We start from the raw sequence: 17,298 nt of genomic DNA on the forward strand, positions 1-17,298 counted from the left end.
CGTAGGAGCAAAGATTGTAAAGATGTGAAAAGGGAGTGTGTAGAAAACTCATGCCTATCTTTAATCCTCACTTGAAAGTGACACAGAGATTGGGAATTATAGGGTTCCTCACTGCTGGACAGGGCATCTTGGCAACGTAAGGTAAAATATGAACTCTGGTGAGTGATGCTGCAGGCAGGCAGGTGCGCCGCTCCCTACACTTAGCCTCCCCCCGCCCCCTGCCCTCTCTCCCTTTGCTGCTGAGAGCGTTGGAGAATGTGCTGCAGCTGGTGCGTGGGCAGGTGCAGCCACCATCTGCTCTCGGAGTCCGCATGCGCACAAGCACCTCGCACCCAGGATCTGGCCCAGGCCCCACGGATCCCAGAACCTGCCGGGGACGTGGCTAACCCCGCCCCCTCGCGGTGGCGATTGGCTGAACCGTTCCTGAGGGCGAGGCGCGGTCAAGGCGGGCGAGGGTCTCCCCTGTGAAGTCGGGGCGAGACGTGTCCAAGGAGGTGAGACCGTGGGAGGGGTGTGGGCGGGGGTCGGGTCCTCCCTGCCCCAAGGGTCCTTGAGAAGCCAGTTGGTTTCTCCCGGCGCTTGTCTCCTCCCACCGCCTCCTCTCATTGGCCAGGCCCGGGAGGCGGGTGCGCTCCCATTGGCCGGGGGCTGTGTCTGTCCCTGCCAGGGTGGGGGCGGGGTCTCCGCCGCGCTGAGCTTGCCCTTGGGTCTGGCGCTGGGTAGAGCTGCTGCCGCCGCCGCCGCCGCCGCCGCCGCCGCCGCCGGTGCCTCTGCTGCTGCTGCAGCTCGAGCATCCGGGAGCCGCCGCCGCCGGTGCCTCTGCTGCTGCTGCTGCTGCAGCTCGAGCATCCGGGAGCCGCCGCCGCCAGCGCTGCGTCCACCGCCGCCGCCTCCCCTGCCAGGACCCCGAGACACCCCGAGCGCGAGCGGCGGCTGCTGCTTGCCTGCGCCCCCTCTGCCCCCCCTCCCTTCCGTGACCTGCCCACCCCTGCAGCCCTCGCCTGCACCTTCTCCAACACCCCGGATTCCTGCACCACCTGCTCGGGCAGCCCCGGCGGGCTCTGGGACTTGCGGTGCGAGCCGAGGGGAAGGCGAGCTCCGACCCGGTGCCTGCCTGACGGGCTGTCGCGGCTGCACCACCACCAGCAGCAGCAGCAGCAGCAGGAGACACTCTTCCGCCCACCGCAACCCCATTCTGCGGGTGCGTCGCAGCTGCCGCTTCTGCTGCCTCCAGTCCGGGTCCGAGGGTTCGAGCACCGCAGCGGGGACCGAGGGTCCAGCCAGGAGGACGCCGGCGGCCCCTGCACTCTGGGGCCCCCGTCACCAGCATCTTCTCGCCCCCTCGTTCCTTCCCAGCCCCTTAGAGAAGGGACCGTGACCTGGAGACGCGGCGCCGTCCTCCGCTTCTACAGCGTCTGCGGGCTCCTCTACCAGGTCATCCCCGCCCCGCCGAGGGAGCATCAGCTTCACGCCCTTCCCCATCACGCCCACTGCACCCCGCATTTCCACTCTGCCCCTTCCAGTCCCCTAGTCCCCGGCGATGTGCACCCCCCCCCCTACTCCCCGGTGCGGCAGGGGCGGCGGCAGTTGGCTCCAGCCCTCGGGTCTCCGGCCCTGGCTCAGCCTTGCGCTCCCAGCAGGCAGCCCCGTGCGCGGCCCCTTCCGCCTCTTCACCCACCTGAGCTGCCTCCATCCCTCACTCAGTCCCCGCCAGCAGCACCCCCCACCCCTCCCGCCTTCCGGCGGGCACTTGGCGCCTTCTCTGAACATCACACCCTCCCACCCACCCCCACCGGCCACCTCCCACATCACGCTCCTGACCCGCCCTCTCCACCCTCCTCCTCGCTCTCACCTCCCCCTTTCCGGGTCGCCTTGCTCTTTTCTCTGCTTCCCACCATCACATCCGTGTGTCTTTGAAAAGTGAGTGAGAGCCTGGGAGCGAGCTACGGAGACGGCGAGAACAGCAGCAGCGGCAGCGCCATGTGCACTGCAGTGACATCCCCGGGGGCAGGTGTGTCGTGAGACGTGTCATGCACCTCCGAAAGGAGAGGAGACTGTCTGGGATGTAAAAGAGCGAGAGAAAGGAAGAAGGAAAAGAAAAAGAAAAAGGGGGTAAGGAGAGAGAGAATAAATCAAGAAATAAACAAGGGAAAGGGGAAGGGAAAAGTTAAAAGACTCAAAGCTACTTTATCAACAAGCCTGTTTTTTAAAATTAATCAGCCTGTCTGGTTTTCTTTTCCTCTCTGTTCTTTTTTTTTGTTTTCCTTTTTTCTTTAAGCAAAGAAATCTACGCACCTAAGCAGTTACTTTACTGCGAAGGGATTTCCCCTCGGATTCCCGACCTCTCTATGGCTCTGCTCCTGCCGCTTCTTTCCGTCATTAATATTGTCCTTTCACGTGCAATGTACGAACCCCTGCGACCGCGGTGGGGGGAACCGCACAAAACGCTGTTATGATGCAAATCACTGGGTTTGGATGCAGAGCGGCTGGGGAACCGGGGTGCACTTTTCCTCAGATCCTCCCTCTTGCAGGAGGAGGAGGGGGCCCTGTGGAAGGGGAGGAGGACGCGGGTGATGAAGTGAATGGCCATGTGCGGAGTAGGAGGGCGTGGGGAGAGCGCACTTGGGGGGTGGTGAGGCGGGGGCGGCAGGCCAGGGCTGGGGGGGCCGGGCCGGGGGGAGGAAAGTTGTTGCTTTGAAGAGAGGAGTCATACAGGGATGCGGGAGTGAGATACAGGAAGGATGGATGGGAAATGATGGACTATAGGATTTTCAAAGCTAGGTGACTCTTGATTTCTTGCTAAATCTTTGCCCACCTCTAACCCCTCTGTCGTCATTTCTGTAGTTGTGGGAAGGATAAGTTGATCAAATGTATTTGTCCCTTGGTAAAATGAATCTGGAAGTAAGACACAAGTAGACCGCAGGCGTGCAAAACCCAATTGGCCTTTGGAGGATTTAAATGAGGTCAATGAACCGTCTTTCAGCAAGTCCTTGGAATGCATCCTGCCTCCTATCTTGCAGGATATGGACTGGGATGGATTTTATTTATGCATATTTATGATGTGAAGGAAAACAGAGTGGACAGAGTTTTTCTGAATTAACTAACTGACCTTGCGGAGGTATTTCTTACCATCTTTTTTGTGTTTTATGTTAAATGTAAATTCCAGATATGAAATGTGCCAGCATCCCCGAGAAAGCCGGCAGCCTTCTCCCTGCTTACGCTGCCTCCTCCCATTTCCCACCATTCGCACTCCCACCTTCTCACAAGTACCCCGGGAGGCTGACACATCACTTGGGTCTCTAATCCATGCTGAAACGTGTTCCTAGATGCCCTATTTCACCTCTCAGTAACTTGCATTTCTCAACTCTGCATGTGTGTGTGTGTGTGTGTGTGTGTGCGCGCGCGCGCGCGTGCTCTCTACGCAGGGTAGTGGGAGTGTGATGTGGGGAAATCAGTTAATTCGGTGATTGCGATGAAAACTCGACACCGCTGGATGTGTTTTCCCTGCCAATCTGTGCGTGCTGGCCCCGGCACGTCATTGCACACACTGCTGGGCTGGTGTGAGATTATTTATTATAGAGCATGTGGGCAAAGGACTGCACTTGGGGGTCGCCTCCTCTGCCTTCAACATTTCCCATGAATTGTCGATTCACTGCAGTGCAAAATAACTGTCTGCTGGTGTCTCATTCTCTCAGCCTGGAGGAGGATTTTCTCTCTCTCTACCCGGAGAGATTCCATCAGCTGCATTCTCTTTTATTAAAAACATGGGTCTCTTGTATTAAGTATGTAAGCCAATTATTTAAAAAGTGCTGCTTTTCACAGCAGATTAGAGGTGGTGGTGCAAGGGGTGTGGGCATGCCAGAGAAAATGCACCACTGCAACCCACAGCAGCACCAGCATCAGGTCCAAGTATATAAATAAATAAGCGTCCTCTACAGCAACCAGGGAGAAAGCACCAGCCCAACAGGGTCTGTGTACTTATGAGCATCTTAGATCAGGCCATGTTAAGACACCAAAGGACAGAAGAGGATTTAAAAGGAAAAAAAAAAAAAAAACTAGAGGGGGAGGGGGTGCAAAGCACCATTGGATTGTAGTCTCATGTTTATGGCTGCCTCACATTGATCAAACACTGCTCCACAGACACATCGCACTTTGTTGATATTGTCAGTTCCTGCTCAAACAAATTGCTCAGGCCTTCCTTGTTTTACTCTTGGCCAAAAACATTGCTTCAGGGTTGAGGTTGTTTCTCCCAGCATCCTACACTTTTATTAGGACTTGGTTAGGTTGTAAAATGAAAAGCTTTATTTCCTGGACACAGATTAAACACTTAGCAGGTCTTTCCTTTCCATGTGCAGAGAAAGAAGGGTGGCGGCGGAACTAGTGAGCAACTAACTGATTTTGGCTAGAGGGAGTCTGTTCTGCCTGCTGGTAGTTATGACTAGGCAAATGCTATAGGCAGCCTATAGCTTCTTATTTTTAGCTTTATCGGAACTATGGTGGTATCTGTGACTTAAGTAATACTGATCAATTAATTTAGCATTTCTATTATTATCCCCTTTCTTGCACTATGCCTTATTTTAGACAAGAAGACTCATTTGAACGTATCTTCTCTGTGTTTTATATTGTCACCAATATTTTACTCTTTCTGGGAAGCAAAATCAACCTTTTGGCTTGTTAATATGTAAAGTTAATGAGCCAGTGGTGAGAATCAAGTCAATGATAAAATAAGTTAAAAAAAATAGTACTATTCTAAAAATCTACCATTTTGTCTTCAGTGGATTCTTAGGAAATGAAAATGAATCATTAGAAGGAAATAAATATGTTTCTGACCAAAGCACAACTCGCAATGTATAGACTAGATAGACTAGACTAGATAACAAAAATTTGCTTCTGTGTTAGTTTATGGGGCATCCTTGTTTATTTTCCTCCATCACAGGTAGGGGAAAAATCTGGAATGAGGGTACAGAACAGTTTAGAGAAATGAATTTCTTTAGAAGGAGGCGTGCAAAAGCTTGCCACCTGGAACTAAAACCTCTCTTGGTTACAGAGCAGATCCAGTTCAATTGCTAACCCTGGCTGAAGCTGTGTCCCCTTTCCATGCCTGAGGGGGCACTGCAAAGATGGAGACTGTCTTGTTTAGCACAAGAAAACGGTCCTAGAAAGGGCAAAGAAGAAAGGACAAAATACAACCAGAAAATAGACATACATAGAGATTTTGTTGAGAACTTTGTTTCCTTTTTAGATTTAGTCTTACAGAAAAACACATCCAACACAAATACTGGGATTTTAGTGTTTGGTTTTGTCTTGTTTTATTTTCCATGAGATATTTTGATGAATGATCTGTTATTTTAGAAAGACTTTCAAATTGAAGGTCAATTGGACATGCATAGTACTTGCCTTAGTGAATACACTGAACATAAACTTCCCCTTACATTTTTAGAAAGTGTATTATAAAGTACAAACACACCTACATACACTTAATAAAATACTGATAACTTAATGCTTCTCAAAAGCCTCTCTCTCCCATTCATTTCCTTCTATTTGTAATAGCCTTAGTCTTGTTGAGCTCATTTCTTATGTTGAATGCAAGAACCCTATTCCTCCCTTTCTTGATTAACAACTGAAACTTTAAAGAGTAGAATCTGTACATAAGAGCCAAAGACTATGATTTAAATGGTCAAACCCCAAACACTTAGTAATTAGGAAAATCTCCCTGCAAATATGGGGAGTCTCTGGGCAGATTTTCTATCAAGATATGGAAACTTACTTCATTGTCTTCACCATTTCTACAACTATTAGAACTGTGGGAGCATAACATGACCAAAGTAAGCATTGATTGAGAGGCCTCTTTCTGCTTTCTCCCCTGAAAGATCAGATACTTGAGAACTATTTGCCCCACGTTGAAATAGTGAGATGCCATTTTTTTTTTTAATGAAAAAAATTACTTGAATTACTTAAGGAGCAAATGGAAGTACAAAAATGCTGGAAGAAATGTGAGTCATGCATTTTAAAGTGACGTAAAATCAATATCAAATAATATTAATTTTCTTTTTAAAATGAGAAATCTATGGGGTATCAGATGGTTGAGACAAGTAAGGTTTATTTATTATGAAGGATTTGGGGTACATTCATAATATAAATAGACCTATCGTATTGATGTTTTATTTGATAACACTGATGTGCGTTCCACGAGATTTATTGAGAAGGCGTCCTCATTTTAATAGGCTCATTGAATAACCTTGGCAAAACCACCCAATGTGTAACAGCTGGCTTAGTAGGCTGAGGAAGTGGTGAGAAATCACAAACTGAGGAAGCCAAACTCAAAAGCTGAAGTTAGAGTTCTTTGTGGAATTGGCAGGTATTGGTTTTTTGGTCCTCCTAGAACAGCTCTAGTGCCCAATGACTACTAAACTTAAGCTTCCTGAGGGCAAGCCCTGAGCCTTTGTCATCTGTGCAATCTTCTTATTCTCAATTTAGTAGATACATAATAAATAGTGTTGGCATGAATAGGTATGTCCTAATGGACTTAAGTAGCTGCATCTCTTCATAATATGTCAGCACTTAAACTTTTTTAAGTTGTTGGACCCTGGCTCACGGGTGCCAACGTGTCCAGGTGACTCTGACCCCAGACAGGCAGATGCAATTAGCAAGAGGGTTTATTGAACGTTTGTGCAAATGGGCTCTCTGCCTCCCAGGAGGAAGAGAGCCCAATTAGCAATTACAGGCATCTTTTAAAGGTAAAAGAAAAAAAAAAAAAACCTCTTAAAGACAAAAGAACCTTGGCAGTAGCATAGCATTCAGGTTATCGATTTCTCAGGTCAACATGAACCTATTCAGGGACATTCCAATCAGGGAGTGGGGGGAAATGGTTTTCTTATCACAAACAGAATGCTTTTTGTTGCTAAAACTTCAGGAAGGCACCTGGATGGGCTGCCTCTGGATTAGGGCTGGTACTACTTAAAGGGGGGGGGGGGGGGTTTCTTCAGTATCTTTATAATTTGGGAGCTGTCAGGGATGGGATGTGATGTGAGGAAAAGGCAAGAGTTTGTTTTCTTTGCACTCAGTTATTTTCTCTTACCCTTTTTATGAGGGTTAAAAAGTATATTTTTGAATAAATTTTCTTAGGCTTTAACAATGATTAACGTTTCCCCTTAAAAACACACAAGCAAGATATACATTTCTGAATTTGTGATAGAGCTGAGCATCTATTCTGAATCTTCTTTTGTGCTTATGAAACTAAGTAATGAGACCCTTCCACTACACGAATAGACACAGGGCTGAAGTTGTAAAGGGATCTGCCTTAGAGAGGGCTGGCTACTAATTATTTACATTCTATTTTAGAGGTCTTTGAAGTAAATATTAAGACAGTCATTATTCAACATTTGATATAACTCTAAGTCAACAAATAGTTTTTACTTGAATCTTTAAATTATCTTTCAGCCACTTGAATGCTGAACAGGAAGCTCCAATTTAGCGATAAACAGTCATTCTGGGGGCTAGATGCAGAGGTCATTAGAGATTAGAAAATAAAAATATTTATTTTTAAATAAAATAAATATTTTATCCCATTGTTATTTTGTTTATTTTTAAATAAAATAAATATTTTATCCCACTGTTATTTTGTTTATTTTTAAATAAAATAAATATTTTATCCCACTGTTATTTTGTTTATTTTGTATTATTTTGTATTTTGCTTTGAGAAATAAAAAAATCTCAGAGCTAAGTATGATCAAGTAGTGCAAATCACTTCACATTAAGAAAGCAACAGTTCTTATTGGTCAAATTGATCCCCTAACAATTTTATGTTTTTGATGATGGCTTATTTACAGTAACGGCGCACTCATTGTTTATCTAAAGTCATCTTTGGGAATAGAGCAAGAAAGCACCTTTCCTGACAAGCATGTGCTGCCAACTGTTAAGTGTATAGCTGTTATATTGATTCAGTATGATTTATAAAAAACAATTAATTTGTTCTTATAGAGAAATATTTTTGGCTTCTTTGTTAAAAGTGTTTGCCTTTCAAAATGCAAGTGACTCCCTTAAGGTTTACTTAAACATCCAAACTCAAATTTATGGTGTGTAAAATACATTTTTACTCTCTTAATGAATTCATATTTGATGTTAGCTTGTCCTCTATCCCCTCTGGGGGAAAATGCCCATGACACCTACGTATCTTCCATTCATTCTCATACCTTATATGCCCCCTACTTTCCAATCTTAAGTAGTAGATTTAGGTTGAAATGAGAGATGGTTAGAATATTTGTGTTAAAAAGCAAACAAAAAATATACAATAAGCTTGTCTAATTGTCACTCCTTTGCTGCTCTCTATTTTCTCTTTTTTTTAATTTTTTATTTACTTATGATAGTCACAGAGAGAGAGAGAGAGAGAGAGAGAGAGAGAGAGGCAGAGACACAGGCAGAGGGAGAAGCAGGCTCCATGCACCGGGAGCCTGATGTGGGATTCGATCCCGGGTCTCCAGGATCGTGCCCTGGGCCAAAGGCAGGCGCCAAACCGCTGCGCCACCCAGGGATCCCTGCTCTCTATTTTCTATTTTGAAGTCTGAGTAACACAGTAACTCAGCTTCCTTTGCACTGTCCAGGAATATAATATCCCCCCAGTCCCGACCATACTCCTAACCTGAAAGACCTATTAAAAGTAATTAATGAGGAATGAAGAGTGGTTCAAGAAAGGGAGATTTGCTAAAGCCTATGTGCTGAATACGTACAGTTTGGGTGATTTTCCTTTTGACCTCCACAATGCATACCCCAATGTTTTAGCAAGGATAAAACTCCTATAATGTGCTTTTGCTTGTTTTTGTTATTGCTATTATTGCGTTTTGTGAGAGTTCAAACTCCTTACTTTCATAATGAAATGGCAAAAAGGAGAGGCAAGGAAGGTGAGTCAGCCAGCCAAACACACAGAAACACCTGGCAAAGCTGACTAAATTAGCATATGCTAGGGTGAGTATTTCCCTCTGTTGTTACATAATCCCTTTCTAATAGGAAATCTGTTCTCATACTTAACCCTTTCAGGAGGGTTGACATTCTCCCACTGTTATTTTGTTTATTTTGTATTATTTATTTTCTCATGAATTGTGTAAACCATCTATTGAGGGGCTTTTATGTCAAATTCTTCCCCCCCCCCCTTCAGTGTTTCTGTATACAAATGTTCCATTCTGTGCCCAACTTCAGGATTCAAGAATCAACTTTTCTATAGCTTTCACTGAGAGGATCTAATTAGCATTTTGGGCTCTCTTTACTCATGTGCAGCTTCCTTTAGAAAATGTATTAGTTCTATGAGGTTCCCCTAAGGATTCATAATACTCTAGCTTGTTACATGTACTGTGGTATTCAGTGTGCCTTAATTATGCACGTGGCCTCATTTCAAAGCCTTTTCAAGGATCATGTGGGATAGAACAGGAGTGTGGCTGTAAGTTCACCGTCATGTATTAATGTGTAGGTGGTATTCAGAGAAGGATGTTTCTGAAGGCAATTATATACCCATGACTCCAGTATAGCAAGCAGCTACATTCTACACTTACTAGTTACCCTGCCAAGGCAGAATGAAATTCACCATTGTGATACATAATACAGTATCTGTTATTTCTAAGTAGTTCTTTGGCCTGGGAATGAAATAAAATAATGAGTGAAAATGTGTATCCCTTATCTTGAATAGGGATTGTCCCTTTCACTCTCTCAAAACAAGAATCAAAAATTGTTCCTAAATCAATACTCTATTCCATAACTAGTCCGTTAACACATTTGCTGTGGTGGGATCTTCAAGTTACGCTGGTTATTATTTGAGGCTATAGATTTTTAGATAGTATTAATTGCCTTCAACTGCATGGGCTGCCAAATGTCAGTGCACTGTCAAATCTGAGACATGATTTTTTCGATTTTTGTTTTGGATGCAATTTGAACAACTGTGAAACTATATAGGGACATTGAACCCAACAGAGCAAGAGGAGAGAAAGAGAAAGAAAGACAAATGTTTTTTAAATAGGGACTTCATTTGTGGAGGGATGGTTATAAGAATTGGCTCATTTAGTACATGTCACCACTTATATGGAGGATATTTTCCTGCATTGCACGAGTTTGAAGGCATACTTATCTTAATTGTACCTTTTGACTTGCATTGGCCTATGTGTCATATCATCAGAAAACTTCAGTTTGACTTGTAAGTACACTTTTTTCTTTTATTTATGACTACTGCAATCAAAAGCATTTTGTATATACTAACTAACTTTGATATATACTAACAATTTTAACCAATTTTTGTTTTGAAGACGCGCAGAAATGGCACCTCGTAAGGGGAAGGAAAAGAAGGAAGAACAGGTCATCAGCCTTGGACCTCAAGTTGCTGAAGGAGAAAATGTGTTTGGTGTCTGCCACATATTTGCATCCTTCAATGACACTTTTGTCCATGTCACTGATCTTTCTGGCAAGGAAACCATCTGTCGTGTAACTGGTGGGATGAAGGTGAAGGCTGACCGAGATGAGTCTTCTCCCTACGCTGCCATGTTGGCTGCCCAGGATGTAGCCCAGAGGTGCAAGGAGCTGGGTATCACTGCTCTCCACATCAAACTCCGAGCCACAGGAGGAAATAGAACCAAGACCCCTGGACCTGGGGCCCAGTCAGCCCTCAGAGCCCTTGCCCGCTCAGGAATGAAGATTGGGCGGATTGAGGATGTCACCCCCATCCCCTCCGATAGCACCCGCAGGAAGGGGGGTCGCCGTGGTCGCCGTCTGTGAACAGGATTCTTCAAACTGAAAATAGTTTGAAAATAGTTTGAAAATAGTTTGAAAATAGTTTAACAGAAAATTGTTAATAAATTGCCTTTGTGTAAGCTAAAAAAAAAAACTTTGAAACTTTGTAAGCACATTATTTGAGCCACATTATTATTTGAAAGCCACATTATTATTAATGATAGTTTAAAAAAATACTGGTCTCCAGTAACTCACTGGAGTTTTTTATTAAGAAAAATTTTGGCCAACATCTGATGTGTTTAAGTAGACAAAAGAATGCCATCTGCCCTTGATATTTGAAACATTTTATTTTGTCTATGCTGTGATCTATATAACCCCTTTGTGTATTTTTATTATAGTATTTTGAATGTTTGGTATTTATCTGTCTGTTTGTTCTACTGGATTATAAACCCATAAAGTACAGGGTCTTATTCTTCATTTTATTTCAAGTGCTTAATCTAAGGTCTGGTCTGTGTCTTTTTTTTTTTTTTTTTTTTAATGTTTTCATTCTACTGATTGATTAGTTCTCTTCCAATCCATTTAATCCTGACACATCTCTTTACTTGGATCCAAATAATATTTAAGTATTTATGTTATAACTGCCAAAGTGCCAATACACTATTCTGAATAGAATAAATATTTGCAATGAATGTTTATTCGTATTTAAGGTACAGAGAGAGTACAAAAAAATGGCTACTAAGAAACACAAACAATTCTGAATAATGACATCCTTCACAAAACTATGAGACCATTGCTTTCAATTAGGGCAAGCAATTCGAATTTGCACTGAAAACATTCATCTCATAGCTTTGAATCTCCCTGATTTCTCCGGGCATCATAACCCCTTGTCTTTTTTTTTTTTTTTCTTTACTTATTAAAGATTTCTATCTGTAGCCCTCCAAATATTCCTGATGATGGCTTTAGGTAAACATGAAACCAAATCATCTTACTGTTCTACTTAGAGTAACCAGTATTTCCGGATAAATGTATGAACAAAGAGGAATTACAAACTGACCTTGATCTGCCAGATTATCAGTGGGGACTGACCTGCTTTTGTTATTGCCAAAGCTGTGGAGTAGATGTTCTGGGAATCTTCTCTGAAGTATGGATTCAGGGTGCACTTCACTTAACTTGACTTGGGAAGATTACATCCATTTTATTTGAAAGGCCTTTTAAAGAAAATCCTAAATGTTTTGGGGTTTTTCTTGATACTTAGTCATACTTCTGCAATTGAAGACACATGTTTGCTGTGGTTGAATTTGATTTATTTCCCTTTTAGCATTTTGAAAGACCGTGGGTGGTAGGATGGGAATATTAACTGCTTTTTGAAGAGAATTTAAATATACTTACTGGGAGCTGAACACCAAGGGAAAAAAGACTTTCTACAATTCGTAGTGACTTTAATGCCACATAAAGTGTTTTAAGAATGCTTTTTCTTAAAAGTCCCAGGGAAATATAGCTTTTCTTTAAAGCCATAGAATTTTTCTTCAAATTTAGAAAATCAATTTCTTGATATCTTTTGGATTTTTAACTGTTTCATGACTTTGGGCATCTGAAAAGGTATTATTGACTAGGCTAACGTAAGATTTACCTGATGGGGGATCCCTGGGTGGCGCAGCAGTTTGGCGCCTGCCTTTGGCCCAGGGCGCGATCCTGGAGACCTGGGATCGAATCCCACATCGGGCTCCCGGGGCATGGAGCCTGCTTCTCCCTCTGCCTATGTCTCTGCCTCTCTCTCTCTCTCTCTGTGACTATCATAAATAAATAAAAAATTAAAAAAAAAAAGATTTACCTGATGGAAGGTGCTGAAATCACTCTATCGTCATTGTGTAGAAATGCACATTCAGTAAATAAAAATATCCCAAGCAGATTAAACTAGTTCAATTTATTAAATGTTGTTACCACTTTATGGAGTTGATATTAAGAATTATATTCACCCATAGCTGCTGTACTTAGAATCTTCTTTATGTTAAACTGTGACTGTCAATGTGATGCAACAGCTGCAGAATAACCTTCTAATGTGGCTTCGGTTCGGCCCTTACTGACTGACTTTACAGAGCCTAGGGAATAAACAGGAAGGTAGATTCAGAAGCAGTTTTTGTTGACTGTTTCCCTGTTATGGTGAAAAAAATATTATAATATGTTACTGAATTTTTATTATATAGAGAATATTCTTGTAAATCCATTTATAGAAGTGACATGATTTTTTAATGTGTAACCACTTAATATCAGAAACACTGGAAATGTGAGGAAGAGTTATACCTGTTTATTTCTCAAGAGTTTTAGTCATAATGACCCACTCAGAAAATGAATTTTTTTAATTTGATAGAAGGAAAGCATTTCAGGCCAAAGTTTTTGTCCAGAGTCACCAAATTAAAAACAATATCCGTTATATTCTTCAAAAGAATACTGAACAATGTCTTTATGGAAAGACCTGATGCTAACTAGCATGAAAATGAAGTGTGTTCAGTAAAAATTATATATTTTTAATATATAAAGTTATATATCTAGTTTTAATATAAAAAACGTATCTTTAAAAGGCCAAGTAAAATTTACATATGATAGTTTCATGCCCATTGGCCTGCATTTTTTTCTTTAAACATAAAAATGCTATGGGTGAGGTAAGACTAATCGTATTCTGAAACTTCAATCCTCCCTATCCTTTCACTTCCGTGGAATAGCTAAGATGAAAGTATTGATACAGTGATAAGTTCATAGTTTTTTAGAGATCTAGTAGAGTTCAGTAAGGTCAGATTTATTTTAAACCTTCACTTCGCTTTACCGAATTTTATTGGCTCCACAAGTACAGACGACCAACAAAGCAGAACATCAAGTTATCCTTGAAGGACAGGACAGCCTGAAAGTGTATTTTGTAATACCACAACTTTGTTTGATGGATGGGTGTGGACAAGTTGGGAAGACAGTCTTCCTATCATTTAATGATGGTCTTATCACAAGCCAGTAGTAAACTTGATCAGGTGTTAGAGATAATTTCCTCTGAAAACTTTCATATCATCTTGGGGGACTGAACAGAGAATGGGAGTAACTTGTGACAGGGGAGGAGGCATGAATCACAGCCCTGATCCTTCAGGAGAACATACGCAGCAGCCATGCCAAACTACTGCTAGCGTGGAGGCACAGTAAAGACTCTGGCCTCGTGGTGGTAGGTTCCATATTCTGTACAGCGAGGAGATATCGCTGGACTAACTCAAACTCTGAATTTTGGAAGTGCCCTGCAGCAGCAAGACATAATGGTAGGAATGAAAAGGCCTCAGTTCTCATCTACACCATGCCACTATTTTAGAGACCTTGGGCGAGTTACTTTCTTTTGCTTTCTTCTTTTCTGTGTGAGGGGGAGGGAGAGGGAGAGAGGAAATCTTAAGTAGGCTCCATCTCCAGCGTTAGCCCAATGGGGGGCTTGATCTCACAACCCTGAAATCATGACCCCAGTCAAAATCGAGAGTCAGATGCTTAACTGACCGAGACACCCAGTAACCAAGCAAGTTACTTCTGCAGTTTCTTCTGTAGACTGAGAAACTGGAATCACACTCATTCTTTGGTCATGGGTTGTAGAAGAATATTATGGATGATTGAAGACTACAGAAATGGCATATCTCTTTTCACTTTCCACCTAAAAATAGTTTGTAACACAGTGTAACATTCACTGTGTAGTCTTAAAAAATACCTTTTACTAAAATTTAATTTTTGATATCTACCCGTGCATTATTCAGTTAAGATTTTACACTGTAAAGAGATTTTTATTCTGATACATATGTCTACATAAATTTCAGAGCTTTCTGTCTCTGTCAATGAGTTTTATGAATTAGTTTTGTAGTCATCAGCCTGAGCTTGGGTCATACATGCCTTTCTCATGAAATTACATCCGTAGATATCAACTTCAAAAATTAGTAAATTTTTGCTGTTAGTCCTTTATTTTATTTTTTTTCTCTTTAAATTTTTTACTTAAATTATAGGTAGTAATACAGCACAACATTGGTTTCAGAAGCAGAATTCAGTGATTCATCACTTTCATACAACACCAGCTCTCATTCCATTAGCCATTTTTATTATAAGAAAATAGACTGTTTCAATTTTAAATTGAATTTTGCTTTTGTGCATTATTCAATGTGTGCATGTGTAAATTTCTATAATCATTTTATTCTTCATAGGCTTTGGTTTTCTTAAGCATAACTTACTCATTCACTGTTTAATTTTTTTAAACCAATATCTACTTGCAGGCACTGTTTTAAATGTTAGATATACACAGTAACAAGGTGGAAAACGGTTTCCACCCTCATGGGGTTAATAGTCTAGTAGCTGAGACACTAGTTACACAAAAATATGTAACACCCTAGCTTATTTTCTAAAATAAAAAATCCATTTTTATAGTAATATGTTTTCAATAGTTACCTAATGTGGATGTATCAATGAAAATATGAAATCACTGATTTAAGAGCATTACTATAAGCCTCACTGAGCTTTTAACATTTTTTTTTTATTTAAGTTTGGCCTAAAGAGCTCTCATTTCCTCCAGTTGTTTATCCTGAAAACATTCTCAGTATGATTCCAGTTTCTTTCTTTTTTTTTTATTAATACAACTTGAAAGAAGCTGACAAGTGAACAAGAAATATTCAAGCATGGTCTATTCTAACTGATTTGTTCAAGAGGATGATTCATTTAATTTCATAAAGGCTCAGTGGGCCAGAACAGTAGATGACCAGGTCAGCAGAGGGAATGTAGGGGAGAAGAGGTCTGTGAGAAGAATCTATGTAACAAGCAACAATATTTAGTTTTTTTAGAGCTGAAGTTCTGCTTGAGCAATTCTGATGTTACCAGTGACAGTCATTTAAAGAGCTGCTGATGCCTCAGGGAAAACATTTTTAAGGTGTCCTATCCAGAAACAATGCTCCTTATACTGTGTCATATATATTAAAACTCTGTCCCTTGCTTATATTACAATACTACATTGTGCCTGATTAAAACCTGTGCTACTAGTATATGGCTTCTCGAGACTGCCGATGAAATGTTGTTCTTGAAATATTTCCTCCTGCTCAAGCTGCCCTGAATATGGCTGAAATAAGAATCACCTGATAAATAAAGCTGGAGAATAGATGAGAATACCACTTAAAAACTTTAAAAATAAAATGAATTGTATATACAGTTGTGTGAAATGTTGGAATATGTAAAATAATGAGTGGGATACAAATATTCTCGATATCTTTATATTATTTCTTTTAGTATTTAACTTTGATTGATGACCTCAACATGCACATGAGGTCATATTCCTAACAGGTCATATGGTGTTTTTATATTATTATTTATTGTCCATCGGTGTCCCCGGGGTAGATGATATATATATCTTGTAGTAGATAGAGTAAAAAAAAAAAAAAAGATATATACTTTTGGAAATCATAATGGTGGTGGTCAAGCATGTACAGTTAGTCTACTTAGAGATTTACTTATCTGGATTACAGAATGCAGTGCCTTGCACAACTAAAAAACCTCAGCTTAACTGTTATCTTTAATTTTGCTTTTTCTTTTAAATGAAACGTTAAAATCAAAGCAATTGAAGTAAATGCTCTGTTGCAGGTAATAATTTGCAAGCATATAGTTTTATATTAAATGACTTATTTTTGAGAGTATATTCAATTCTCTGAAGTAAGTCAGAGATGCATACATATTTTAAACTTTTATATAGAGAACTAGGTGGTGCTGTTCTGTCATCTTTGTGTCTCAGTGACTTCTTAAAACACTTTCATTCAATAAGTGCATTAGGTAAGATACAGTATTCTAGTAGCATTACTTTTTATTAACCAGCTAAGTTTATAGTGATCTTACATGTTTGTTTTCAGCAGTATTTTCATACAGCAGAAAAAACTTTCTTCTAAGCAGTTAACTTTTATCATACTGTACAACTTCCCTTTTTTTAACATTTAAGATAATATGAAATCTTTATGTTACTATGTGCTTTAAAAGGCTCTGTACCTGGCTTTTTCATTTTCCAAAATTCTTACTATTTTGAGTCAGAATTTAAAGTGGTAAAATTTTGTACAATTTGAGTTGATGTCATATCAAAAAGTCATAAAATACAGAAGCTCAAGGAAAACATTTTAATTATTTGAAATGCTAAAAATTGGGATCCCTGGGTGGCGCAGCGGTTTGGCGCCTGCCTTTGGCCCAGGGCGCGATCCTGGAGACCCGGGATCGAATCCCACATCAGGCTCCCGGTGCATGGGGCCTGCTTCTCCTTCCGCCTGTGTCTCTGCCTCTCTCTCTCTCTCTGTGACTATCATAAATTAAAAAAAAAAAAATTAAAAAAAAAAAAAAAGAAATGCTAAAAATTGAATTAAGCTTTAACACAAAAGAAATAAGATAGATTTCCTTGAAAAGAAATTGTTTGCTTAATACACTTCTCTGTAAGAAAACTGACATAGGTAGGCTGTCAGTTAGTGTTTTCATGTTTCAGGATATCATTAACGAAAATAATCGAATCAAATCAAAAACAATCGAGTTGAAACGAAAATAATTGAGTTGAAACAAAAATAATCCAAT

General features: G+C 41.1%; 1 protein-coding gene and 1 long non-coding RNA gene across 8 annotated transcripts in view; one reads left to right on the forward strand and one right to left on the reverse strand.

Moving 5' to 3' along the window:
- The window catches only part of LOC140596405 (uncharacterized), a 39,458-nt gene extending 37,467 nt beyond the window's left edge, over positions 1 to 1,991 (reverse strand). For all 5 annotated transcript variants that reach the window (XR_011998390.1, XR_011998392.1, XR_011998391.1 and 2 more), the window contains exon 1: positions 1,853 to 1,991. This is a non-coding gene — a long non-coding RNA (uncharacterized lncRNA). The remainder of the gene's footprint in view (positions 1 to 1,852) is intronic.
- Positions 353 to 11,208, forward strand: LOC140596404 (small ribosomal subunit protein uS11). 3 transcript variants are annotated; one of them, XM_072745065.1, is made up of 3 exons: positions 1,975 to 2,112; positions 2,279 to 2,404; positions 10,287 to 11,208. In XM_072745065.1, the coding sequence occupies exons 2-3, from the start codon at positions 2,349 to 2,351 to the stop codon at positions 10,750 to 10,752; spliced, it is 522 nt and encodes a 173-aa protein (XP_072601166.1). In that variant the 5' UTR covers positions 1,975 to 2,112; positions 2,279 to 2,348; the 3' UTR covers positions 10,753 to 11,208. The 3 variants fall into 3 exon arrangements, with proteins under 3 accessions (XP_072601168.1, XP_072601167.1, XP_072601166.1); XM_072745067.1 differs by lacking the exons at positions 1,975 to 2,112; positions 2,279 to 2,404 and adding an exon at positions 353 to 494; XM_072745066.1 differs by lacking the exon at positions 2,279 to 2,404 and having other exon boundaries at positions 1,726 to 2,112.
- Positions 11,209 to 17,298: the final 6,090 nt, after the last annotated feature.

Source organism: Vulpes vulpes, unplaced genomic scaffold (genome assembly GCF_048418805.1).
Source record: "Vulpes vulpes isolate BD-2025 unplaced genomic scaffold, VulVul3 Bu000000642, whole genome shotgun sequence".
NCBI lineage: Eukaryota > Metazoa > Chordata > Mammalia > Carnivora > Canidae > Vulpes > Vulpes vulpes.